Source organism: Protopterus annectens, chromosome 8.part0 (assembly GCF_019279795.1).
Source record: "Protopterus annectens isolate FY-2018-M chromosome 8.part0, PAN1.0, whole genome shotgun sequence".
In the NCBI taxonomy this organism is placed as follows: domain Eukaryota; kingdom Metazoa; phylum Chordata; order Ceratodontiformes; family Protopteridae; genus Protopterus; species Protopterus annectens.
This window is the reverse complement of record NC_056741.1, coordinates 1,967,117,659-1,967,145,273: the sequence shown is the minus strand read 5'-3', so window position 1 is coordinate 1,967,145,273 and position 27,615 is coordinate 1,967,117,659. Positions and strand designations below refer to the sequence as shown.

The 27,615-nt window shown below is 37.5% G+C and overlaps 1 protein-coding gene across 6 annotated transcripts in view; it reads left to right on the top strand.

The window, feature by feature from the left end:
- The window catches only part of ZNF821 (zinc finger protein 821), a 748,458-nt gene that overhangs the window by 531,624 nt on the left and 189,219 nt on the right, over window positions 1-27,615 (top strand). For all 6 annotated transcript variants that reach the window (XM_044081495.1, XM_044081494.1, XM_044081493.1 and 3 more), the window contains one exon: window positions 5,129-5,274. In XM_044081495.1, the coding sequence (XP_043937430.1) occupies window positions 5,129-5,274 (146 nt within the window). The remainder of the gene's footprint in view (window positions 1-5,128; window positions 5,275-27,615) is intronic.

The following is a 27,615-nucleotide window of genomic DNA, read 5'->3' as shown; positions in this document are numbered from 1 at the left end:
CCTTTGATCTTAACGCAGCCCCCAGGTGTTCACTAAATGCATGGTGGTAGTCACAGTCTGTCTCAGACAGTTAGGGTTCCAGGTGTTCCCACACTTGGAGATGATTGTCTCATTACCATCCCAGACAGGGATTTTCTACACCAACAACAGGACTTGCTCGAACTTCTACAACATCTGGGGAACACAGTCAGCCACACCAAAAGCAAATTGACACTCTCACAACAAATAGAGTTCGTCAAATGCCACCTATACACAAGCAATCAGATAGCAACTCTCTGAATCCAGGATTGTATCAGTAGGACAGATGGCATGCCTTGTAAGTTCTTCCACACCCGTCATCCCATCATCCCCTGCACCACTTATCCTTTGATTGCTAGGGCTGATTGATTCAACAATAATGTTAATTTCCCTTCCCAGATACTACATGAGTTCTTCACTGGATCCTTTCTGTACAGTGGTACCTGATCTTCCATCCTATTCATGCTCAAATTCATCTAATGCCAGTGTACAAGTCTCTCATCACATGATGGTTCACCTCATCAGCTCTTCTGGAAGGTTTTTTCCACTCCCCCCCCCCCCCCAGAGCAATAGCAACCAAGGATAATTCCCTTATGCAGTGTGGAGGGCATTTCAAAAGGAAGACTGTTCATGGTTGAACATGGAGGCCAGTCTCCACTTCACTGTTCTGGAAATGAGGGCAGTTCTCCTAGCATTGCAGGCTTTCTAGGACTCTCTTCCCAGGGGTGTGAACTCCATCCAAACAGACTTGTCAGTAGCCTGGTACATCAACAAGGACAGAACTTTTTCATATCTTTTATGCCAGGAAGTAATGGGACTGTGGCAGTGGGCGATATCTTCCTAACACTTTCTCACAGCAGTGCATATTCCATGGACTTCCAGTGTGGTAGCAGCCAAATTGAGCAGATCATCCTCCTGCGTCACAAGTAGCTGCTCCGTCGAGCAGAGGTACATCACATTTTCAGCAACGGTCAGTCATGTTGCATCCTTTCTGCTTTGTACCTAAACTACAAGTGCAGCAGTTACTTTGCCTTAATCTCTTCATGGATACAATCACCAAGAGTTGTTCCAGTCCAGGCCCTGGGCCTGCTATATGCCTTGCCCCCTTTCATAAAAGGTCAGTCAGAAAGCAAGAAGGTGCAAGACCAAAGTAATCCTCATAGCTCCTTTCTGGCCCTGGAAATTTGTGGTTCCCTTCCTCTGGCCTCATCTACTGCATCCTCCCTGGATGTTAGACTACTGTTCAGATCTTCTGATTCCACCATCTGAGCAGCCTCACCTGGACCCAGAGACACTGAAGCTAACCACAAAGTTCCTCCAATTTTAAGGCCAAATATGCAAGGCTTTCCAGTCAAGTGGTTCATATTTTTGTTAGCCTCTCAAAAATCAACTAGAAAAGTTTACCTTAGCAAGTGAAAGAGGTTTTCTATCTGGGCAGCTTCTAAAGATCCCCTTTCAGCTCATCTTTCTTCTATTCTAGCCATCTTGTCTGATCTTTTCCAAAAAGGATCTAGGTTTTCAACAGTTATTGTTTCCATTTTCCATATAGGACATGGTCAGATGACCACAGCTTCTCTAAAAAAATTCAAAAGGATTTCTAAAGGAAACTTTCTTATTCAGATCTCCCATAAGGGACCTTATCCCTTTATGGGGCTTGACTATCATGCTTCAGCTATTAACAAAAAACCTCCCTTTGAATCAGCATTTTCAGCAATCTTAAAAGTATCTTTCTTGAAAGACCATTTTTTCTGGTGGCCATTACTTCAGCTAAAAGGATTTCAGGGTTACATGCACTTTCTTCTAAACCTCCCTTACCTGATTTTCAAATAAGGATATGGTTTCTTTGAGAACAAATTACCCCCCCCCTTAAACCCTTCTCTCCTTTCTCAGATTTATGTAGAATCCCCTCTATCACTATAAAATTGAACTGAAGATTACTCACTGCTTGTTAATACTTTCTGGATTTAGTTATCATTTAGTCTATTATTATTGTTATCTAGTTACTGTTTAGAAAATTTGTAGCACTGTGTTTTACTTCTTCTTTTTCTCAAGCTTACTACTCAGTTATACCTAATTTGCTCCTGTATTTCTCCAGGTCATGATCACCTCTACTGTATAACTACCTTGATTGTTATTGTTTACCATCTACTATGTCATTCTGTGGAGCTTTTCTCCCCAGGCCTCCGCTGAAAAAGGGCCTGTGTCCAGTCAGAATTTCCCGGTAAACAAATGTAAATAAATAATAATAAAATAAATAACGTTCATCCCAAAAGTGGGAGCCAAAATGAATATTAATCAAACCATTAATTTACTAGTATTCTTCCCAAAATATTCTAACAAAAGAGAGTATACTCTGCATTTATTACATGTCCACAGAGCTTAAATATTATCTCCACAAGGCTAAAGATTTCAGAATATCTGATCAGCTGTTAGCTTTTTCTAGGGCCAAGCTAGGCCAGAGTGTTTTTAATGTCATGCTATCAACATGGCTGTCAGTTTGCATAGCTACCAAGAGTTCACTCAACAAGGTCTATTGCTACTTCTACTGCTTTCATGCATAGAGTTTCTACAGATGAAATCTGCGCTGCAGCAACATGATCTGTGGTTCACACATTTATTTCCCATTGCAAGCTTGAATGCACAGTCAAGATCCCGTACGTCCTTTGGCTCCACCATTCTCGGGAATATTCTTCCTTGATACCTCCCAGGTGGTGGCAGGTAGGGAATCTGTCCCAAAGGCTGAATTGGACAAAAAAAGACAACGTGATAGAAAGTTATGTACTCACCATAACAATAGATCCATGTTGTCGTCTTTTCATCCAGTTCAACATCCCGCCCTCTTTCCAAATTTCTTACCTAGTGCTCCTTTTTGATTGAATGGACCTAACAAGGAACCTTGTTATTACACAGTCTCAGTTGGCTGTTCTCTCCAGGTTATATTCTTTTATAGAAATTTTAGGTGTTCTTGTTAGAGATGATAAGAAATTTTGTTTATTAATAAGTAGGGAATCTCAATCTGAGATAGTTGGGTGAAAATGGGGCGTTATGGGTAGAGGAGGAGTCAGAGCCCTGAGTCCACAGCTTCTTAAAGGTCCGATCCAATCGGATCTGATACCCCAAAGGTTGAACCAGATGAAAAGAAGACAACACTGATGTATCATTATGGTCAGTACATGACTTTCATTTTCTTTACTAGTCCTTGTGCCTCCTATCCCAGGAATGCTGTTAGGTGCTAGATTTTGAAATTCCCCCAGGAAAAGACACTGATAAAAAAAATGTTATGTCAACCCTAATTAAAATATAATACTCGGTCATTTCTTTTAGTTGAAAGTGGACTTGCGGAGTTAGCTTTCTGCGATTAGTGTTGCCTCTTAATACAGCAGTTTGTAATGACTGAATTTCATGCCGTTCTTCCAGCCAACAAGTACTTAATGAATATAACTACTCTAGCTTCGTGATTAGCTGAATAAGGTTTCACTTTGATAAGGACCAACAACATCAGCCAGTTCCCAACTAGTAAAGAAAGGAGCAACCAGACTGCTCATTGGAATTTTCAAATCACATAAACTTTAACTCAAAGCTTTGTGGGTTGCTTGCTAATAAAGGGACTAGATTTGTTACTGTTTATAAACCTCATAATGCATGTCTGATGTTTAATGTACCACAGAGTCTATCATAAGGCTAGGAATTTTGTTTAAAAGGTATTACACCTATGATCCATCACCTCTACAGGTTGTATTCCTCTTTGTAACTGTAGTACCTGTCTGCTAGTTCTATAACTGTCTAACTTGCGTGCCAGTAATGCTTGTCTCACTACAGCCTTACTTGGTTTTATGCACATTTCCTATGGTTGTCCATTTTCTTTACCTGTGTTTCAGATGTAGGACTAGATGTGTCCTTAATATCTTCTTCAGACCGAACAGTGTCCTTCAAGTTGTGACGTGGATTTACATAAGCACTTTATAGCTTTCTGTGGGCCCAGCAAAGTTTTGGGGTCTTTCATATTCAAGTAGTCTGGATATAGCAGTCACGATCACCATCTCTTCAATTTGTACTAGCTCTTGAGTCCTCAGAATTGCACTGTCTGCTGCAATGCTACAGAATTATTCTTCAGAAAGACTTTGAGATCTCTCATCTTACAGGTGACTCCAAGTTGTGCTCCCAGACTGCTGTCATAATTTGTTCTCTAAATGAGAACCTTGCTAGTATATGCCTTGGTGCACTGGTTCATATCATGTCCCCCACCATGAAGACTCTGTGTGCTCTTTCTGCCCTCACTACTGATTTAGGGAGCTTGGAACATCTTGGAGAGAGTTGCTGAACAAAACTGTTGTAATCCTGACCTTCTGTTTTATGCTGGCCTACACATTATTCTTAGCTTTTAGCTTCAAGCATGTTCCACACTGTCAGGTTTTCTCCGCTGTAGTCAATCCAGAATCACTTCCACACTCGCCAAACAGTATCTTAGTGTTTTGTTTTCTTGCTGCATATGTGTTAAGTCCAAGTACTTCATCAAAGTTTCATCAGTAATCCTTGTATGGCAGACCACTTCTTAAAATCAAGTTTACCATTCCCTTTCTGTAGTTCTTGGAGTATAAGTTCTGGTGTGGCTTTTGGCATGTCATGGAAGGTTTTTGATCTCCAACTGCAGTCTGTATTCATAGTTAAGCCATGTTGACAATCCATTCAGTCTAGCATTTGGGAACTAGTGAATGCAGAAATATTCTTTGAAAAACTTTTTTGATTCTTCTTACCAAGATGAATTGTCAAAGTTCTGGCCACGCATCAATGTTAACAGATTGTAATTTTGGTGATTTGAAGTGTAAAACTTATCTAAAGAAAAGGTTTTGTGGGAATAGCTTAAAGTTGTGCTTGCCAGTTAGTGTGTCACTAGTAGAAGTCCAGCCAAATCAGGTCTGTCATACTGAGGCAGAGGTGAATGTAACATTCTCTTAAGTGATGGCCACAAAGGGTTGAGTTTGCATTATTAAGTCCACTTCTGAATATGATGTGGTAGAGCTGTTTTCTGGCCCCACAAGAAACTGCACTGTTTAAATCAGGCTACCGATGATACAATTTATGTGATTTTTCTTGTTTTTTCTTGTTTTAGGTGGCAGTGATGGTGAGCAACAACAAACAGCAGATGAGACATCCTCTCAGTCTTCATATAATGATGATTCTAGAACAGCAACTCCAAATAGATCTGGCAATGGAGTGACTGAAATGAGTGGAAGTGAGACAGTCAGTGAGAGTAAGGTAACCCCTTTTCCTTTCTAAATAAGGCTCAAGAGACCAAGCTGTGACTAAACCTAATAGGACTTCAGGGGAAAATATGACCGAGAATGGCACAACATATTAAATCTGTGTGTCTGGATTTCAAAAAGTTAGTAGGGACTCAGATTTATTGTGCAATTAGGTTTTATTACAGTTATTTCTGTGTTCTGAATTTGCTTGATCAGTCATCCATCCTGCTGAAGAGAGACTTTCAGTTCAAGTGGATGTATGCACTCTTCCTTGCATATCTCTTCCAAATTTAGTATTACATACTTCTGATAAAGCCGCAGATGACACATTCCTCCCCAGTGGACCAGAACACACCTCCTCCCTCTGAGATGGGTAAATCAGTCTGTCACTTCAGTCCCATCTCTCCCATGCCAGCTTTTCCAGCACTCCAGATGCTTATCAGTCTTGGGTCATCTGGGTCATAGCTGGGACTTTATTCCCCTACACCATGGAGGTAAATATAATTCTTAAAGTAAAATATTGAAGGTAAACAACTTACAGTACAGAACTACAAAGGAGATGTGGCTTCTGCCTTTTCAGTGGTATGTTGAGAATACAAGTTAGAAGGATTTCAAAATACCTGTCTGCTGCAAAGTTAATAGTAATATTAAAAAACTTGTGGGCAAAGACTAAAATTAAGCATCCGATGCAGTGGTTAAAATACCTCAAATGTGCAGCTTTTCATTACTGTTAAATCAGATTTTCTGCAATCCTGTTGTGATACTTGCTTATACAGAATAGTGAAGATTTTTATTATTCTTCTGCTGAACAATAATTTCTGAAAAAAAAAAAAAACTTTAAATGTGGAGTAAAAAACTAGCAAATTTACTCAAATAAAACATCAACAGTAAGCCCTTTTGACTCTTAGACTTAAGCAAGATTTTGTTGCTGTTACCATTTTTATTTATTTTGGTCGGGGAATTATGTGGCAAACTACACAATGAGAGAATGAACACCAAACTGAACTTGCAGGGTACAGGGGAGGAGCTGTAGATTCTCATTGTGGAGGACTGTGTTTGTGACTTTACCAGAAGCATGAAGCAGCACTGCATTTCAGGAAAACTCCAGTGTTACATGCATCTCAGGAGCATGCTCTGTGGTCTAGTCCATTGGGAAGGATTGTAACATCTGTAGCCTTACCAGTAGTATGTACATCTGCATTTCAGCAAAATGTCTGCACTATTACTATTTTTATTTATAGCTGTACTGAGGAAGCATTGAGAAGGGAAAAATGAATATTTATAGTTGGTGTTTTAAATGCTTTTGTCAGTACAGATGTAACTAATCTTTTTGAAAACAAGATTGGCTTTTACATAACATAGTGGCATGGCCATCAGTGAGATAACTTCCACAGTAACTGCTGTCACTATGAAGTAAATCAGTGCCGTATTAAGCATCTTTGGTACAGTTTTTTATGTACAACAGTTTGTGACCGGAACTTCAATATTTGTCTCATTTTTTTTCTATATTCATTTGCTAATTCTTTGAAATCGGAAGTTTTCAAAGTATTCATGTTTATTTGTGGTTTAGGGAGATTGAGTTGCCTGATAAAGCTTTGACAAATGGAGTCTTGTCTTGCATCATGTAGTCTTTAATGTATAGCGTTGTGAAATGTGTTTTTGCTTGATTAGTGTCTTTTACTTAGGAAATTGTTTTCCTTGGAAAGTTTCAGGTGCCTAGTTGAGTAGTAATCTTTTTTGAGTGCTGGCCTAAGAACAACACACACACACTATTTTTTCAGTTTGTTTTTATATTATTTCTGCTAAGGATGGTTTCCATCTTGATATTACAGACCTTATTTCTGTTCAAGAGCAAAGCAGAACAGCCAGGAGAGCAAATGATTCATAAAAGCTTCCATTTTGCAGCTAAGTATGAGTGTAGTGGGCCATGCATCAAATACATAGACTCTGTTTACCCATGCATTAAATACATAGACTCTGTTTACTTCCACCACATTTTTTAACTTCTTCACTACTGTTTTACACCAATAAAAATTAAAATATTTTTGTTTTAATACTTAGTAATGTGGTGTACATTGTATATTTGTAGTCTTTGTGCCATAAATCAGGTTCAGGCAGAGATGAAACACGCAGCCTGTGTACAAACTAGTCATACTACAGAGAGTTTTAGGTTTAGCTGAAGTACCTAATCACAGAGACGTGCAAAACATCTTCAGAATGGATTCTGGGTTGGGCCAACTGAGAGCAGTGAATTTTGAGAGCTCCATAAACTAGTATAATAATATAGGAACATTTTCAAGTTTAACACGTCAGAAATCTATAGATACACTATTAAACTACATAAATATCAATTTTGGTGGAGATATACAAACATTTTCCTGTCAACTTTGAGATATATTGAGTCACTGAATATGAGCAGCTTAAGGAATTCTCATCCAGATGCTGGTTTGAAAAAAGAACTGCAATTGATGACATATACCTTACAGGAACTATCTTTGAAGATGGATGGCTTTAAAAATGACTTAGAAAACCTCAAATTAAATGCTCAAAAACAGACTGATGCTCTTAAGGAACTATTACAACAACACCATACAAAAATAACAAATATAGAGACTTCTCTAAATGACATTGAAGGAAGACTCAGAGAGGAAGAATTCCAAAAAGAATTTCTGCTTAAACAGAATATAAGGCTGCTTAACAAAATAGATGACTTAGAAAACAGGGAAAGAAGAGAGATAACATAAGGATCTTTGGTCTGCCTGAAAACACTGAAGGAGAAGACATTATTTCCTTCTTAACAGCCTGGATTCCTGAATTTTTAGATTTGAAAGCGGGACTTTCATTTGAAATTGAAAGGGCACATAGAGCACTGAGGAAACCTGCTTCTAACTCAACAAATACTCCACCTAGATCCATAATTATAAAATTTCTTTCATTTCTGCACAGGGAACCGATATTAAAATCTGCTTGGAGAAAATCATCCTTAAAATACAATCAAAGCCCGATAAGGTTTGACAGTGATTATTCTTCCAGAATACTAGAAAAAAGGAAAAAAGTCTGGCCAATAAGAAAACTGTTGAAGCAAAACAGCATTAAAGCACAGCTGGCCTTTCCAGCCAAGATAAAAATACTTTTTGCCAATGAGATGAGAATGTTTAATGACTTAGAAGAAGATACTATATTCATCAAAAACAACAACATACTGTCTGTCCCAGAAGAAATGGAATGGATGGCCCCTACTATTATAAGAATAAATGAAACAAATCCTTGAACTAAAACAAAAAAAAACTGATTCCAAGATAGCTGTCCCGAAAAAATAACTCTTACAACTACATCTCTCAAATTATCAACTGATATGGTACATCACTTGTCATCTGTTTTTATTTAAAAAAGGAGGGTTTCTTAAACAACTGAGAAACAGTAATGATTTATTCAGAATGTTCAAAGAGTCCAATAATTCTTCACAAACAAAGGTAGGCCAAGATGGGTCACTATTTACATTATATGTAAGCCAAACAAAACAACATATAATACAAACATAGAAGTTTCTGTTCCCCTACTTGAACTCAATGAATACTTATCTTGTTCATTTTTCATTGATTTTTATTTATAATAATTTAAGTAATTAATTAATTCAACAAGGTACCATTCATCAGAGTTCAGACTCAAATGTAACAAATTATCATCATATATAAAAGCAGTAACAGTAGTGTGTTTTGAAAAAAATGCTGTCGTGGAGACTTGTGCTTTCTTCAGTTAAAGTATGATTTAGAACTGTCATGTATATCCTGGTTAAATAATAGTAGCAAGCTCTTAAGTACAAATGTCATTACTATTCTGTCTAAATATAGTTAGTATCAGTTATGGCAGGTATCACAGCTACGAGTGCTCTTTGATCAATCCTAATACGGTGTGCCTGGATGCAGCTGTGTCTGGCAGCTGGTACAAATGTCATTATTATTCTGTCTAAAGCTAGTTAATATCAATTATGGCAGGTATCATAGCGTCAAGTGCTGTTTGATCAATCCTGATATGGTGTGCGCGGATGCAGCCTTGTCTGGCAGCTAGTACAAATGTCATTATTATTCTGTCTAAACATAGTTAATATCAATTATGGCAGGTATCATAGCTTCAAGTGCTGTTTGATTAAGCCTGACATGGTGTGTGTGGATGCATCTGTGTCTGGCAGCTGTTGTATGTTGCCATTTTCGCCTCCAGGAAGCTGTGGGGTGCGGCTTGTGATCAAGGTTTACTGATGCTTGGGTATTAGCAAGAGATATTTGGTGTTTTAGCCTGGATCCAGGGGAAGAGGGTGGATAAAACTGTGATTTGGGATATTTTGTAAGATAATAGTTTGTTTTGCACATCTGCTGAGTGAGAGGTGGGAAGGCTGGAAGAATTTGTTGTCTCTTGTTGTGGCAGCTTTTTGGGAGGTTTTTTCATCTGTTTCCTCTCCATTCTTTTCCTGGCTGCTGCCTCACTGAAAGGGAGGGAATTTAGGCTTGAAGTTGCAGTGAAGTGAAGCTTTGCTTCAGGTGCATCGTGAGCCTCTGGTATGCAGTACACAAGACACACTAACAGAAACAGATGCTCCCAGATTGCTATGGTAACAGAAATAGAGTGACGGTAATACTTAACGGCTGTGAGGAGCTTCCAAGATGACTCACGGCAATGAAGTTTTTGGTTAAAAAAAAGGGGGGCTGTTTTAAACCTCATGTACACATATTGATGGTCTCCCAACACTTCATTTAGCTCATTAAGTTGATTCTTGGTAAAATAAATAAATAAATAATAAGCGCAATTCTATATTAAAAATGTAATTTGGTCCAAACACATTAAGGACTTGCATACGAGCGGAAGTCTGAGTTATTGTGAAAGACTAAGAGCACTTGGTCTTGTGCAGTACCCTTTGCACTGAGCTTGCTCAGATGTGTTGAGCATATAAGGATAGCTGATTCTAGGAGTGGTTGGGGTTGCCGGGAAGTGCTAGAGAGTCATTAGATTTCCTTTGTGGAAATATCTGTGGGAATGGAAGGTGTGTTGAATGGTTCACTGGCCGAGTGGCTACTGCATGGAATAGGCTGGTAAAATGGAACAGGACAAATATTAGTTTGAATATTTTAAGAGCAGACTGGAAACACACCACATGAACTAGTGAATGGTATTCTGGCAAAACTGGATGGGCATTGTTGCCCGTGCTTGAAGTACTGATGTGTGTATGTAAAGATGGAAATACAACAAATAAGAAACTAAAAGGGTCTCATAATTTAAAATCTATGAACTGTATAAACATGCTTGGAAGGAGCTAATAATAAGAATAAGCATTATAGCTTGTGGTCTGTCAAATAACTAAGCAACAGCTAAAAAGAGAAAACATACACAATAGTTATGTAATGTATGATTTTAGTAAATCTAGACATAAAATATATAATAGTCATATAAGATGGAGTCTGCTGAATTTAGATTTTAAAGACAGGATTTAATAACATGGGCTTGTGTATAATGCTGTCTTAACTTGTCATAAATGACATACACTACATTGAACATCAAGGGGAAGCATGATGATTTTCTTATGTAAGTAAATATGCATAACAAGTCATGTAATTGCTTTAACTTGAATTGTGGTTTTGTAACCCATCTTGATCATACATAATACTTAAGCTGTTACCAAGGCAACTAATGTTTTATACATGACTTCAAACTGAACAACTTTGTTCAAGGGAAACAGTAGAAGCCTGAACTAGGAATTTCTCAGAATGTAACAATCACATTCTGAACAAATAGTATTAAATTGACAATAATCACTCAGTTTAACCTTTGCTAATTATACAAAATAGAATGTTGGCATTTAAATCTAAACACATTCAGTATATGCCATAAAATGGCAATTTATGAATATGGAAAGGGAATTTGTAATCATTAATCACAGTAAGTGAATTTGTTGTTTTTAACCTATAATTTCACTCGTTTTATACTAAGAAATGACAGATATGAAAATCCTTATGTGTAGGAAATGGAGGAGAAGAGGGATGCACTGATAATTAAAATGCACTAACTTTCATCAGTGTTCACATAAAACAAACTTGATGCTTTAAGTAAGCTAGCAACAAACAAAGTGATTACTTAAATATTGGCAAACAATGAAATATAACTTCTGATATATCCAGTAAATTACATTGTATTATAAACATGTATAAATGTTATTGCCATCTATTTATATTAAGTAATAAGTTTTGAAAGACTTCAATAAAGGTGAATGTTAAATAACTGTGTGCCATAATCTTTTACTGAGGTTTTATAAATGATACATCGTTCTTTACTATGATTGAATTGCTTGTCATCTATCGTTCATGTAAATATTAATTGCTTATACAATAAGTAGACATTCATATTGTATTAGAATTCTGTCTAATCTACAATAGTACTATATCTGTTCAAAATAATAGAAATATTGCTTATTCCTATTACAAATATTCTCCATATGATTCAATTTATGGATTGTCAAGGTATGAGTGATAATCTGATGACTTTAGTTTTATCCATCAGATTAGGAATGATTTTCATTCCATGGCTAGTGTGGATCTTAGTTTTGTTAACATTTATTAATTTAAATTTATTTCATAAAAACATTTTTAGTATGCCTGACCAAAACGAAGTATAAAACTGATAATTTCCTTTAAAACCTCAAGCATATACTTTGTAGTTATCAGAGGAAAATGTTTAATAGTCACAATAAAACAAAAAATACATAGTCTAAATAACCTAACATGGATTTAACTTTATCTTTAAATACCAATGGCTTAAACAATCCTAGCAAGAGATCAAATCTACTGAAATATTTAAAAATGAACAAAGCACAAATTGTCTTCCTTCAAGAAACTCATTTCAAAACAAATGACAATTACAAATGGAATCCTAAGGAATATATGATATTGACGCAATCCACTTATAAGACAAAGACAAAAGGGGTAACAGTTTTATAGAAAACAAATGTGATTAACCCAGAAGTCATTTATAAGTATAAAGATAAAGAAGGCCTTATGGCATTAGTAATAGTAAAATTTAATAACAGAATATGGGCCCTAGCCAATCTGTACTGATTCCCAGGCATTGGAACAGGAACTGTCAAAAACACTTGGATTTAATTTCCAATAATTATAAAGGCAACTTAATATTAGGAGGAGATTTTAACTGTATATTTGATATTTCTGAAACTACAAATAAAAGACCACTGCGTACATCTGCTGTATCAAAAGCGTTAAACAAGTGGGTAGAATCATTTCATCTTGTAGATACTTTCAGATTTAAAGAAGATAAATCTTTGTTGTTTTTCCATCAAGATCACAGATTTGGTACCCAAACTAGAATAGATAAAATATTTGTTGCCCATGACTTGCACTCTAAAATCTTTAATTTCTCAATCACTCCCTGCCCTTTTTCAGAACACAGTTCATTGATAATAATCGGTGCAAACCATTTATCTTTAACTCCAGAATTCCAGCATATATAACTAAAATTAAAGAGTTCAAACCCTGGTTATTGTCTGAATTACAGTTCTTCTTAGATATTAACTACACCACAGAAATAAATAAAGTAATGTTATGGGACTCATTAAAAGCTTACATATACAGTAAAACCCTAACTTGGTATAAAAAAAATCAGAGAATGGGATTCTTAATTATTAGATCTACAATCCAAACTTTTGTCAGTAAAAGCTGAAAAAAATCAAAATCATTTGGAGATGAAAAAGAAAGTAGAAGTATTAAACAATAAATACAAGGAAATTCTAACACATAAAACTAGTTTAGCTTTAGAAAAACTAAAAATGAATACCTTGGCCACTTCTCCCAAATATCTACATAATTTATCCACAAGAATCAAAATGCAATCAAAAGCTAATAACATTAAAAGTCTCTGATATAGGTGACATTCTTGATGTCTATAGAAATCACTATGTGGAACATTCCAAAAAGAAAATTACATATCGATCAATTAAATCAAGATGAAAAATGTTCTAATATAAAAAAAATACCAGAAAAATTAAAACTAGATCTGCAAGCACCCATATCCTACAAAGAAATTACAGATACAATAAAAGAGGGTAAAAGTAATAAAGCTCCAGGTATAGATGGCATAGTTATGGAAATATATAAACTTTATCCTTCAAAGATACTATCCCTCTTCCATGAAATTCAGCCACAAGCTTTAATACCACCCTCTTGGAGATGTTCCTTAATCCCACCAATCCTAAAGGAAAACAAATCCCCAAACCTCTGTACCTCATATAGACCTATATCATTATTAAATAATGACTATAAGATATTTATGACAATATTAACTAACAGAAAGAAAATACCAGCTAGTATACAGCTCAGCAAGCTCCTGCCTGGTGCCCTGCAGAGTTTTACAGCATCAGAGAGACAAAAAAGAGACTTTGGAGTGATTAAGTATCATTTTTCTGCATTTTCTTGCAGCCTTTAGCTAATTCCGCCTAAAACGCCAATTTTCTAGAATTTCTGTGATTTAAAAAGCTTGTTTCAGCTACATATTGTACTTATTTTACTGCCTGCACTTTAACAAAGTAGTTTTTGTTTAAATTACCTGTTTAACTGTTGTATGCTGTGCACTCAAGTGTGATTGCCATTTCTGTTTATTTAAAGTGTTTTTTTGATTGTATCTGCTTTATTTTGTGGAAACCCCCCCCAACAAAATACTTGTTTTCCCACCTTTCAAAGCTAGTATACTCCAGTTTTCAGGTTAGTGCTGAATTCAGGGCTGTTACAAGTTTCTGTGTTTGCCCATACCTTACTTGGATAGAAGGAAGTTTCTTTGCTCACTGTGAGAGAGGGAGCTTTGAGCATCCTATCTGTCCCTGGAGGAGTGGAGTGGTGTCAGCCCAGAAATTAGTAGTGTATTGGCCATTTTGGGCTAATTTCTATCTCTTTCATTTCCCTGCTATAAAACCCACATTTGTGCGGTTTTGCGTGCCTGGCAGTGCCTGTTAGATAGGGTATAACTATTCCTGGCTCCACAAAGTCTGCTCTTCAATTTTTCCCTTGGAACTAGACAAACTTTCAACTTAAGCACTCAAACCATTCACTTCTCATACCGGCACTTGCTCAAAACTCATAGCAAGCACTAATAAACCTTAGCACTAGACCCCCCTATACTGTAGAGAAGGACAAGGCTCTCTATTCGACCTTACCAGCCAATCATTAATACAGTTCACTGTACCTGTCCAGGCATGTCCACAGGGCAGTTTCAGGTGTACTCTCCTGTCCAACTGGTGAATCTGGGCATTTTGAGGCAATGTTACAATTGCCTCATGTACACAGACAACCCTCTCCTCCTTCCACCAAACACTAATACATGTGAGAGATGCAATTATACAGCCAAACTGGAGGCTAAGCTCTCTCAACCCAAGACTGGACCAGGCAGTCAAGAGGAGAAGGGAATTATTTGCATCACACCACCAGGCTCACATAGACCTATGAAACCAGCACTGGCAAAAAACGCGCATAAATACACAAAAACATACTCGGAGGCTCTAAATAAAAATTTGCAGAAGCAACATTGACCTTCATAGCAGACATCCAAGCAACCTCCACCCCCCAACACAAACCATGAAACACATATTTCACAAAACCAGTGTGCCACATAACCACAGCCCTTAAGGCAAAATAACATACCCAACACACTAGTAATAGGTGACTCTATAGTCAGTCACACTGATGTCCCACTCACTAGGCTGAACAAGGAGAAGGTTACTGTTAGCTGCCTGTCGGGTGCCAGGATCCACCACGTAACACAAGCACTCAGGTCACTCCAGAACAAGTACAAATATGACTCTGTCATTGTCCATGTTGGTGTGAATGACCTAAGCTGTACCTCCCTGGACTACATGAAAAGAGACATGGAGGAGCTCTCTGATCACGTAGCCCAGGCCGGTATGACCCTGACCCTGAGTAGCATCCTGCCCTACCCAAGAATGATACCACGGTATAGAGAAAAAAGTATCAATTTCAACAATTGGCTAAGCTTCTGGGGATCCAGTGTCTATCAGCCTGGGATGACATGCTTGATAAGCCACTCTGCTTCGCTAGAGACAGCTTGCACCTGTCACCCTTAGGCTTTCGAATACTGGCCAAGGCTCTTGCCACCCCCATAGTGCCTTTCTTAGGCAGGGCTCAAAAGATAAACCCACCACCGTAAATGGCACACATAACAAAAAACTGAGGGTAATGCTACTCAATGCCAGAAGTCTAAACCTCAAAATGCACACACTCGAGGCACTCCTCAGTATGGAGAAAATCGATATATGTGCAGTAACAGAAACCTGGTTTAAGGCTTCAGAGAGCACCGCCGCACTACCAGGCTACAACTCATACCATACATTTTGGGGGAGTATGCATATTCATCAAGGATACCCACACCTCCATGTTAGTGACACAGCACGATGCTTCAGAGATCATCCACATGCAACTAACAATGGGCAAAACTGCTATTCAAATTATAGCTTGCTACAGATCACCCATCATGTCCCAGGACCACTACTCCACATTTCTGGAAACACTGGGAAACATAAAGGTCCTACCAAAAACACCCTGATATTAGGTGATTTCAGTTATCCAAACATTAACTGGGAGAACTACTCAAGTACAAACTCCCTTGCCCAACATTTCCTAGAATTTATAAACTCAAACGACCTGGATCAACTGGTCAACATCCCCACCAGAGGTGACAACATTTTGGACCTGGTCATCACCAACATGGGCGACCAATGTTCCACACCGGAGGTCAACCCCTCGCTGGTTAGATCTGACCATAAACTAATCACTCTGGATATCCACATTCCGCCGCCACCCCCGGTCAAAGAAACCAATGTGAAAAACGTTTCAAAAGCAAACTTCACGTTACTTAAGACAGAGGTGGGAAGTTTCAAAGCCCCCATGCTACAGGATAACACTGTCCAAGCTGCAAAATCCTTTACTAATGCACTCTATGGGCACCTACAAGAATACATGGATCGTGCTATCCCAAACAAAACCAAGACTCACTTCTCCAAGAAAAGGAAACCAGTCTGGTGGGCTCCTGCCATAAACAAGCTATACAATAGAAGGAGGAAACTAGTACAGAAAAGAGTAAAATCCCAAGAAGGGAAGACATCCCTGATCAGTATCAGCAAGAAACTATGTTCCCTCATAAAATCATCCAAGTCTAGCTTAAAAAGAAAAATTGCCATGGACTCCAAAGATAACCACAAGGCATTCTTTAGCTATGTCAAGAATCTAAGTGGCAATTCTCAGATCTGCTCGAGTTAGTGCAGAATGGCACAAAATACACTGAACCGACCGATATAGCCAACATCCTGGCAAATAGGTTCAGTGCAAACCTCACCCCACTCTCACCCCCAAAAGGGCCCATAACTATACCAGAAGAATGTAGTGCCCCTAAAATCACAGGCACTCAGGTTAAAACAGCCCTCTCCAAAGCCAAAAACACAGCATCAATGGGACCGGATGGTGTCCCAGGCTGCGTCCTACACGAGCTCAAAGATGAACTAACCCCTCACCTAAACTCACTGTTTAAACTCAGCCTCTCCACAGGCTACGTGCCCACAGAGTGGTGCACAGCAACTATTATTCCACTCCACAAAGGTGGAGCCACAACAGACACTGGGAACTATCGCCCTATAAGCCTGACTAGCTTGGTCTGCAAAGCTATGGAGCGCATCATCATGGATCTCATTAACAGAAACATTGGAAACCTCCAAACACTGGACCCTACCCAGTTTGGCTTTGTTAAGGGCAGATCATGCCTCCTAAACTTGGTGGACTTCTTTGAGACAGCTACCAAGGCTGTAGATGAGGGAAAGGTGGTCCACACAGCCTACCTGTACCTTGCAAAGACCTTTGATACCATTCCCCACTCAAGTATTATAGACAAGCTCACCAGCCTGAACATAAACCTCTACATCACGGGATGGGTTGCCAACTGGCTCACGGACAGAACCCACATGGTAAGAGTTGCGGGAGCTAGGTCTGACTCTAAACCGGTTACAAGTGGCATTCCCCAGGGCTCAGTCCTAGGACCCCTCCTGTTCGGCATATACGTCTCAGAGGTAGAGGCAAGCACAGGAGGACTATGGCTGACCAAGTTCACAGACTGCAAACTAGGGGCTATAATTGACTCTCCGGCTGACACAGACATCCTCCAAAAGGGTCTCACTGAGACAGATACCTTTTGTCAAAACCATGGCCTCAAGCTAAATGCCAAAAAGTGCATAGTCATCCCCTTTGGAAAAAACAAAGTACCCACAAACTACCACATAGGTGGTAACCCCCTAAATACGGAAGATGTAATAAGGGATTTGGGGACCCAAGTAGATAGTAACCTCTCCTTTGATAATCACATTGCCAAAGTGTTTAGAAAATCCTTCTATGTGGCCCACCTAATCACAAAAGGGTTTGCATCCAGATCGAAAGAGGTCATTGGGCCCCTCTATGCATCACTCATCAGACCCATCATAAAGTACAATGCCCCATTTGAGATGTACCTTACAAGACACCTGCAACAACTGGAAAGACCACAGAAGTACCTCACCAAGAGGATCACTGGCCTCAAGCAGATGCCCTATGCAGCTCGACTGAAGAAACTCAAGCTGTACTCGGTTGCATACCGCCTACTCAGAGGTGATCTCTGCCTGACATACAAGGCCATGGTCCAACCCAGAATTGATGGACATGCTCCCATATCCCCTCGAGCCACATGTTTCAGGGATCTAAACCTCACCACAACAATAAATAGGACATGCTGGAGGGATACATTCCTGTCCCAGAGACTTCCAATGCTCTGGAACAAGATTCCAATCTACATTAGACAGAGCTCCTCACTAACCCTCTTCAGCAGAAACCTTGACGTGTGGATGGGAAACAGAAAGTTTACCCCAGGGATCACTTCAATGGCTCTGCTGGACAGAGGCACAGGGAACTAATCTAAGTGGGCGGCGAAAGCCAACACATTCTGGCTAGGCTTATAAATGCCTTCGGGCAGATTGCCTAGTACCTACCTATGAACCACTATCCAAAAGAATAAATAATGATCAAACTGGATTTATATATCATAAACATACACATGACAATATTAAAAGGATAATTTCTCTTATAGATTATGTTAATTAATTGGCTTAGATATAGAGAAAGCCTTTGATTCCCTAAATTGGGACTATTTATTCAAAATCCTAATGCTATTTGAATTTCCTGCATCCTTTGTTCATCTCCTACAGAATATATATACAAATAATTTAGCATATGTCAAGTTAGGTCCTTTTATCTCTGAATCTATATATATAACCAAAGGCACTAAACAAGGATGTCCCATGTCACCGATTCTATTTGCTCTGGCTATTGAAATATTGGCAGATTCAATTCGTGACAATATAAAAATCAAAGACATAGATGTTTATGAACAATGCAATTCTAAAGTAATGCTATTTGCTGATGACCTATTGCTAACATTATGCAATACAAAAGAGACATTAGCAGAATTAGATATATTAATTTGACAGATTTCACATAACTGTTAACTACAAGAAACAAACCAGCAAAAAGGAACCAGATTACCAAAGAGGCGTCCACTTCGAAAACAATTTCCCAATTTATTAAGATTGTAAAAAGTTTCTTTAAGCGCTCAAATTCAAATACACTTTTCGTCGCTGTAACATACCGCAACTTCCTCAGAAGACAACCAAAGCAATCAAACTAACTTCTTAGATTTGAAGAATTCTTTAAGTATTCAATTATTCAATTTAATCGTCATCGGTTCCTTAAAGAAGACTGCTATCGTAGTGTTTAAAAAATGTATATATGTAAAAATGTATATTATAAAAATATATCTGTATATATATATATATATATATATATATATATATATATATATATATATATATATATATACTAATCCTTTACCCATGTAGATCTTAAACTAAATAAATGAAAAAATATAAAATTGTAAAAAACACTTATATTAGATTTATACTTCATACTGATAGTAACTAGAGTGCCTATTTTATAAAAGAACCTGAGTTCAAATAACCTAACCTCACTTTCTATAGGTCTAGGCTATACTGCGTAAACAATATTAAGACTTTAATAAACCCTTTATGAAATGCTTACATTGAGATGCTTTCATTAAGATATACTAAGAATGCACCTTAAAGTCAACCAGGGCTCACTCTATTTGCCCTTAAACACTTTTAGAATGCTACTGCAAGTATTAAAATAGTTGAAAATAGTTAAAAAATAATTAAAAAATAATAATAAGTTTTGTCCTTGAAAAATACAAAAGACTGAGTGCCTAACTCCTTCTTGTAAGGGGATCGATACTACCCCTTATTTAATATTGCAGGAGTGTATAACAATCAAGAAAAAAAACACTATACAATAAATAATATAAATAGTACCTAAATAAATTCTGTATAAACTTGTTGGCCATTAATCACCAGCCCTTAATCCTAGTAAACAGAACGTATAGGTATGCAAATATATGTAAAACAAGGAGAACATGTAGAACAAGAAGAACAAGAAGAACATGTATGCAACATGTTATAGAACTAAAACGAACTAGTTACTTTTAGAATTGCCCTTTATATAAGCCTTTTAACTTGGGGACCCCAGCTTGTTGAAATTCTGTTATCTTTCCATGTTTTTTAACCTCAGAATACATTTAATCGAGGACATTTCATTGATTCCTGGGTACTGGTTTGCATGTGTTCTTAACTGCCAAATTTTTTAAGTTTTAATTTATTTAGTTTAAGATCTACATGGGTAAAGGATTAGTGTATATATATATATATATATATATATATATATATATATATATATATATATATATATACAGATATATTTTTATAATATACATTTTTACATATATACATTCTTTAAACACTAAGATAGCAGTCTTCTTTAAGGAACCGATGACGATTAAATTGAATAATTGAATACTTAAAGAATTCTTCAAATCTAAGAAGTTAGTTTGATTGCTTTGGTTGTCTTCTGAGGAAGTTGCGGTATGTTACAGCGACGAAAAGTGTATTTGAATTTGAGCGCTTAAAGAAACTTCTTACAATCTTAATAAATTGGGAAATTGTTTTCGAAGTGGACACCTCTTTGGTAATCTGGTTCCTTTTTGCAGATTTCACATAACTTCAGGACTCCATTTCAATAAATCAAAGTCAAAATTTTTATTTTTAAATAAAAAAAGAACTGCAGACTAAGGGGGATCACATTATAGGGAAACAAGAATCTACCTTAAAATGTCTAGGAATTGAGTTATGCAAGGATAATAATAAATTAGTCTAAAAAAACTAAAATAATATAATCAATATAATTAAAATATATGTGGAAAAATAGAACAAAATAATATTAACATTTGAAGATAGACTGCAGTTAATAAAAATGGTTTTACTGCCCAAGATCCTATATATAGCCCTGGCAATACAACTTTTACCAGAAATTAATGTACTTAAAGAAATAAATTCATGCCTAATAAAATTGTTATGGTTTCCCAAAAGAAAGAGAATAGCTTTAATGCATCATATCAGACCTTGGAAACCAGGAGGATTAAACTTTCCTGATATAGAAACATATATAAAAGCATCAATATCTAAAACAGTCTTAGATTGTATACGATGTCCACATTACTCTGCAAATTGGAGAGAATTACTAACTGTAATATCAATAAATTAATTTGATTTACAAAAAAAATTCAAATAACATTTAAAAACAATTTGCCGTGGCACATGTGTATTAGTATGCAATATAACATAACTAAACCCACTAAAACTTATATGATTAATTATTACATTGACTCATTTAGGAAAATTATTAATGCAAATATAAATTTAAAAATTTGGCTTGATCTTTTAACACCATTTATAGTCACAAAGAACGTTCAACATAAAATATATAGATAAATTATTAATTCCTGGGAACAGAAAGGATTTGTTTGTTGGCTCCAATGTATCAAAGATCTAAAAGTTTTAGATATGCAAGTAATAAAAACAACATACAAAATTCCACAACAGGACTGGCTAACTTTACAGAGTATTCTGTCATATTCCCAAGATTTAAGTAGAATAATAACAATTCTTCATTTAAAGAAATACCTACATTTTCAAAATACATATATGAAATCATATATAATGACTTTGACATGGGAAACAGTATTTCAAAGTTTTACAAAATATTGCTAAACTATAAAACAACACCCAAAACATCATATTGGAAATATATAACAAAAGGACACAATACAGTTAACTGAAGATATTAAAACAAATATCTTATTATCAATAAAATTTATATCCTTTACACAATACTGGAAAGTTTTTAATTGGAAATGCTTGCACAGAGCATTCTTAACCCCAGACAGAATTGGTAAAATTAGTTCTTCCATAAAAGGAATATGTTGGAGATGTGAGCAAGTACACAATACAGATTGGAACCACATTTTCTTTGATTGTGCTAAAATTAAGCCATTTTGGAATGGTATTAATAGTTTTCTACAAGCTTTATTTAATGAATCATTTTATTTAACTAAAGCTCTTGCATTATTAAATGTGAACGAAGGTCCTCATTTGAATAGGTCAAACATGTATCTAGTGTAGACTATACTTGCAATTTCAAGAAAGTGTAGAACAAGAAGATGGAATACAAACACAGTACCAACTTTGGAAGACTTCTACAACCTACTGAAGACCACAGCATTATTGGAAATTAAAATTAAAGAACTAAGAATTTATTGAAAGCCATTTATCAACAACCCTTGGGGAAAAGTCTTATCATTGATTGACACTATACAGTAATTGATCAGACACTTTGATAATGGATTGGACATATTTATAAAGTAACTGAATACATTAAGGTCTGTTATAGTGTCAGGCTTATGTAAGTAGTGTACATAGTTATTTAAGATGTTATGTATAAATGCTATGGAATTTATTCAAATGTATTTGAAAAATAATAAAAACTTTTTTTTAGAATGGATTCTGGATTATGTTTTATACCACCTTTCTTTTTGGTTCTGCAGACTTGTAAATGGAGTAATGAATCTGGAAATTGTTTTCAGGTGGCAGCTGAGGTTCATTGCAGATAAATCTAAATTACTTCACCTGAGGCACAATATCCCTAGTATCAAGTATTAGCTGGGGGAGCAGCATTGATTGCAACAGAACAGGAAAGGTATCTCGGACTGGATCACATATGTACTGGTCCACCAGGTGCAGAGTGAGAGGGTGGTGGCAGCAGCCAACAGAATAATGAGGTGTTATCTTTGTTTGTGGGGGGGACTAGGCTGTAGAAGTAAAGAGTTAATGCTTCCACTATACTGGGCCCTGGTTAGGGTATATGTTGAATAATGTGTGCAGCTCTAGAGGCTACATGAAGAGAGAGATTTCAGTTGTTGAAAGGAGTCCAGAAGAAGTCTACTAGAAGGGTGTTTAGAATGGAAAGGAAAGACCATTACCAGATGCTAGAGAACTTAAAACTCTTCTCCCTTGAGGCCAGAAGAGAGAGAGAAAGAGAATGGGAGTGTGATATGGGTGCACAGGATCATGTTGGGGAGCTGTGAAGAGGGTTTACCTGAAGCAGGGGGTTGGGGCATAGGCAGCACATTGCTGACTAACTGTTCTGATAAGCAAAGTCACTTTTTTCATGCATAAATTATTGCCATCTTTTGGAATGGAATAACAAAGTGGGTGGTGGAGAGGGAGTCCATAAAAAAAAAAAAACATCCAGGAGGGCATGGGACAGAAGAAAACGTGACAGAATAGATGACAAATTAGGGATGGCAGAATGTTAAATGCACTTGCCTCCTCCTACCATCAAGCAATTGTAATGTAAAGACGGAGAGAGAGTAACTAGTCAGTAGTACGTGCAGTCCACACTGTGGTAGAGTAAGCTCACAAAAAGTGGGAAATCAGCATTGCTGTTAGTCTGTTGTTGTTAGTTGCTTTGTGACTTTACCCTTTAAGCACACACACATCAGACATTGTAAAATGGTGGACTTCTGTTATACTTTAAACTTTTGAGTAGATCCTTCTTTGTATTACTCTTGCTGTCTGTATTTCACCAAATACTCATACATGCAAATGTGGATGCACACATGTACACACTCGCACACAAACAAAAATACACACACGCAAATGTAGAGACATGTACAAGTAGCAAACTGATGAATCATGAGAAACTGGTTATGTTTTGTCAGGGTTGGCTACTGTTAAACCTTTAGAAAGAATTGACTAGATTTGGAGTGAGGAAGAGCTTTGGCTGAGTTCGTAATGTCCAATTTTGTAAGATTTATTTACCTGGGTAGGAATGCTTATAAGAGTCTCGAGACAAAAAATAATATTGGCATGACAATTTTAGACATACACAGATTGTGAAATAGGGGTGGTGTAGAAAGTGGGGTTACATTAAAGGGTTTGGGCTGGCATGTGGCTTTATTGGCCTGAAATTGTCCACTGAAACGACATAAAAAGAAATAAGTCATGGACATTCAGAATTACCATATAGGTGAAACACGTGGTGTTCATAAGGGTCATTTACATATATCCCATATGCCTCTGATACAAGAGGTTTGAGAGATCACTCAGTGGAAGTTCTAGCTTGGCTGGAGTCTTCATTTAGTTTTTACTGATTGTTTTTTCTGTCTGACCTTTTCACTCTTTGTTTCAAATAAATAAATAAATAAAAATAGCACCAAAATTATCTGTTCTAAAAACTCAAACCTTGCCTGTGATATAAATAGCACCAGCTGGTGAGACAGGTATGTATCCCAGAGAGTACCCCTTCTTTGGAACAGGCTTTCCATCCATGTGAAGCAGAGTTCCTCCCCAACCCCATTAAAGTATAGATTGGACAGATGGATGTGGAACAGGAAACTCGTCTATAATTTGACACCTGTGTCTTTAATGGACACAGATTGGCTGTAAATGGTTCATCTCCCTGGCCCCTGCATACACTTATCAAGGGTACCAGAACTTGTCAGAGATTTCTGATGCTTAGCTAAGCTTAAAAAAGCCCTTGTGATTGTTAGCCTAGTAAACACCTATGAACCTACAAATGCATGGAATATAAAGTGGTGGGGCTTGATTTAAAAAAAAAAAAAAAAAAAAAAGCTAGAGCCTCATTGTAGTTGATTGCTACTTTGGGTATTTCCTGCAGTGTCCCAGCTTTCACTAGCCCGAGTCACAGCAGTTAGTCCATCCCTCTGGTACAGTCTATCTCCCCGTCTTCATGTTGCACAATTAGCCATGAAAATTCATTTTGAAGCTCCGAAGTGGAATGCTTTATCTGACTCTCTTCTATCTCTGGGCCTCACACTGAGTCAGAAGCTAAGGCTGTCTTTAATTTTCAGTGGTACTATGGGAGTTTCTATCTTGTAGTTTTGGACCCCAGGGTCTAGCAATCCAATCTACATCGTCCCTCTTTTGCAGGTCCACAAGAAGCTGCTGCTGCCCAGGAAATCTGCATTTCAAGTTAAGCTAGACTTCAGGTGCTCTCAGCTGAGAAAGGAGAATCCAGTTAACTAAAGGAGAGGAGTGTATATCAAGCCCTGGTAAGTGAAGGATGTGTCTTGGTCATTGAAGGAAAACTAGATATCTGATTCTTCCAAGAATATCAGACTAGAGATCTCAAAGAAAAAATCCCAAAAGACTAAACATTTGCCCCCACCTTTAATTCCTTCCTTTTTGAAGAGCTTCCAGAAAGACCGGTACAAATTTGCCCTGCGTCTCTTCAGAGCTCTTCTGTCTTTTCAGTGTTCCATTCCATTGTCTTTCCAGCCTAAGAGGAAGGAATCTCGCTCTACCCCTAAAAAGTAGGTAGTCTGTGACACTGAAGTGGAAGACCCTGAGTGTGCTTCTCAATTCTTTTCCTCTGTGAAACCGAGGAGAATTCGTCTGTTGATTTTGCCAATGAAGACATTTATTTTTCCTGGCACTATTGGTAAAATAAGGGCTCTTCACATGGGAGGGAACTGAGGACAAGTTTAGTTTGAGGTACAAAAAATGGTATTATGACCACCTGAGTTTGGATTTCTCCAAGTGCTCAGCCATCCCTCCAGTACTGGAGGCTTTGGAGGATGCTTTTAATGCAGCTTTTGCATATCCGGATTCACAGTAACATGCATCTTGATAACCCAACAGGCTTTATAAGGTACCAGATTCCCATAAGCTGCTTTTTAGAAACCTCAATAGCTGACTCCGCTGTAATTTCAATGGACAGAGACAGCAGTAGATCCAAACCCTTGGCTTCTCTTGATCTTGCACCCAATATTAAAGAAGGCAGGCCTTTGATAAGTATGGGATGAAGGTGTATACATCTTCCACACTGACCTTCATGGCAATTAACTGCCAGACTGATATGGCAAACCACCACTTTCTGTTTTGTCTGAGTTGCAACAGTCCATAGCAATCTTCCTGCTGGAGATATTAAAGCTAATACATTTAAATTGGTGTCTTCTGCATCCCACAGTACACTCAATAAAAGTGCATCTGATGCAGTGGATGCTGTGTCATTAGCTGCCGCCACAGGGTCTGTGATGCACAGGAATGCCTGGTTCAGGCACCAGAGTTTAACTGAAGATGTCAAGGTATGCATTTTAGCTGTCCCCGTGGAAAAAATATTTTCTTTTTTGAAATTCCTGTACTGAGGTTCTCAAAAGACTAGACAAAAGAAGGAAAGTAATGCAGGAGTGAAACAATTCTCTCACATATCCCAGGTTATCAGTGAAATCACTGTTCATGCCATGAACCCTTCTTCTAGAAGCCTTTTAAACCAGGAAAACAAAAATCCACTAAGCAGCAATATAAAAAAAGGGGCGAGAGATCTCCAAAAAGAAAGGGAATGAGCCCCAAGGGTCTTCCTGGCATAAGAAAAGTACATGACTACCAAAGTAAAACCTGGCTACGCTCCTGCACCACCCTAGGCTAAACTAGCTTCTCTCTCCTTCCACCATTAGCATTCTTTGGCTATGTTCAGGGAGAAGAAATTAGTAAAATCTATTTCTTAGACAAGGATCAAGTACATAATTACTTAGCTATATTATCTAGTCATCTCTGTTCCAAAGAGTATTCTGTGTGTTTAATGTCACCTCTATGAACTGCAACTTGTGAATACTTTATCTGTTAATAATGTTCTTTTTCAGCTTGTTTATATCTCTCCCAATATTTGCACTATGTATGTGTAAGTTCACACTAAGAAATGAAGCTGAATTTTCACTTAGTTAATAAGCCATTCTTCTGTATTTAGGCTTTATAATAACTTGAACTGCAAGCATATTATGTCATTGTGGAGCTTTTCTCCTCAGCCTCTGCTGAAAAAGGGATATTATCCCAGTTGGACTTTACTGGTAAACAGATGTCAAATAAATAATCACACCTTTAGACCTAATCCTCCCACTCTTCTCCCCACCTTGGCCAACCTGGAAGGCAGTCACTCTCTTTCCCTGCATGTTTGGCAACAGATAATAGCTGATTATTGGGTACTAAAAATAGTTCCGAGGGGTTACTAATTTCAAGGAGCATCCCTTCCTGTAAAATCAGTAATCCCTCTTCTACCATAAAACCAGAGTCTCTTGTTCCCCCAAATCTTAGCAGAGATGTTGTCACAGGGTATAATACAACCTGCTCCCACCCCCACCCCCTCCGAAGAGCAGAGAGGATTCAAGGATTCTTCTTGTACCCAAGAAAGAAGTCACCTGGAGTCCAGTCTTGGACCTGTCCGCTCTGAATACCTTCCTCATTGTTCCAAAGTTCAAAATGTTAACTTTGCAGTCTCTTTTTTCTCTTCTTCCAAACAAGGCTTACTTGGTCACTGTAGACCTCATGGACACATATCACATTCATATACACAAACACTACAGGCATTGTTTAAGATTCTTTGTTTTGGGATTGGACTTTCAATTTACATCTTTGCCATTGGGTTTATCTACTGCTGCAAGGGTATTCACAAAATGTCTGGCTGCAGCCATTGTCGTCTGCAGACTTCAAGAAATTCACGTTTACCCCTAACTGGATGATTGCTTTATTTTGGCTGCTTACCCCCAAGACACTCTGAATTCCCTTAATTTTTTTCATGATTTTTTTTCTGCAGTCTAATTTTCAAGTTAACTCTTCCCTCAGCTTGTCTCACAAGTTAATCTTTCTAAGATGGCTTCTAGATGCATCTTTTTTTTTTTTTTTTTTATACTTCTTCTAGATACACCATTGATGGTAGCCTACCTGCCTTTTGAGAAATTATGCTTCTACCATCACTAGTTCCCTACCTCTTGCACACCAGACAACTTCTTTTCTAAG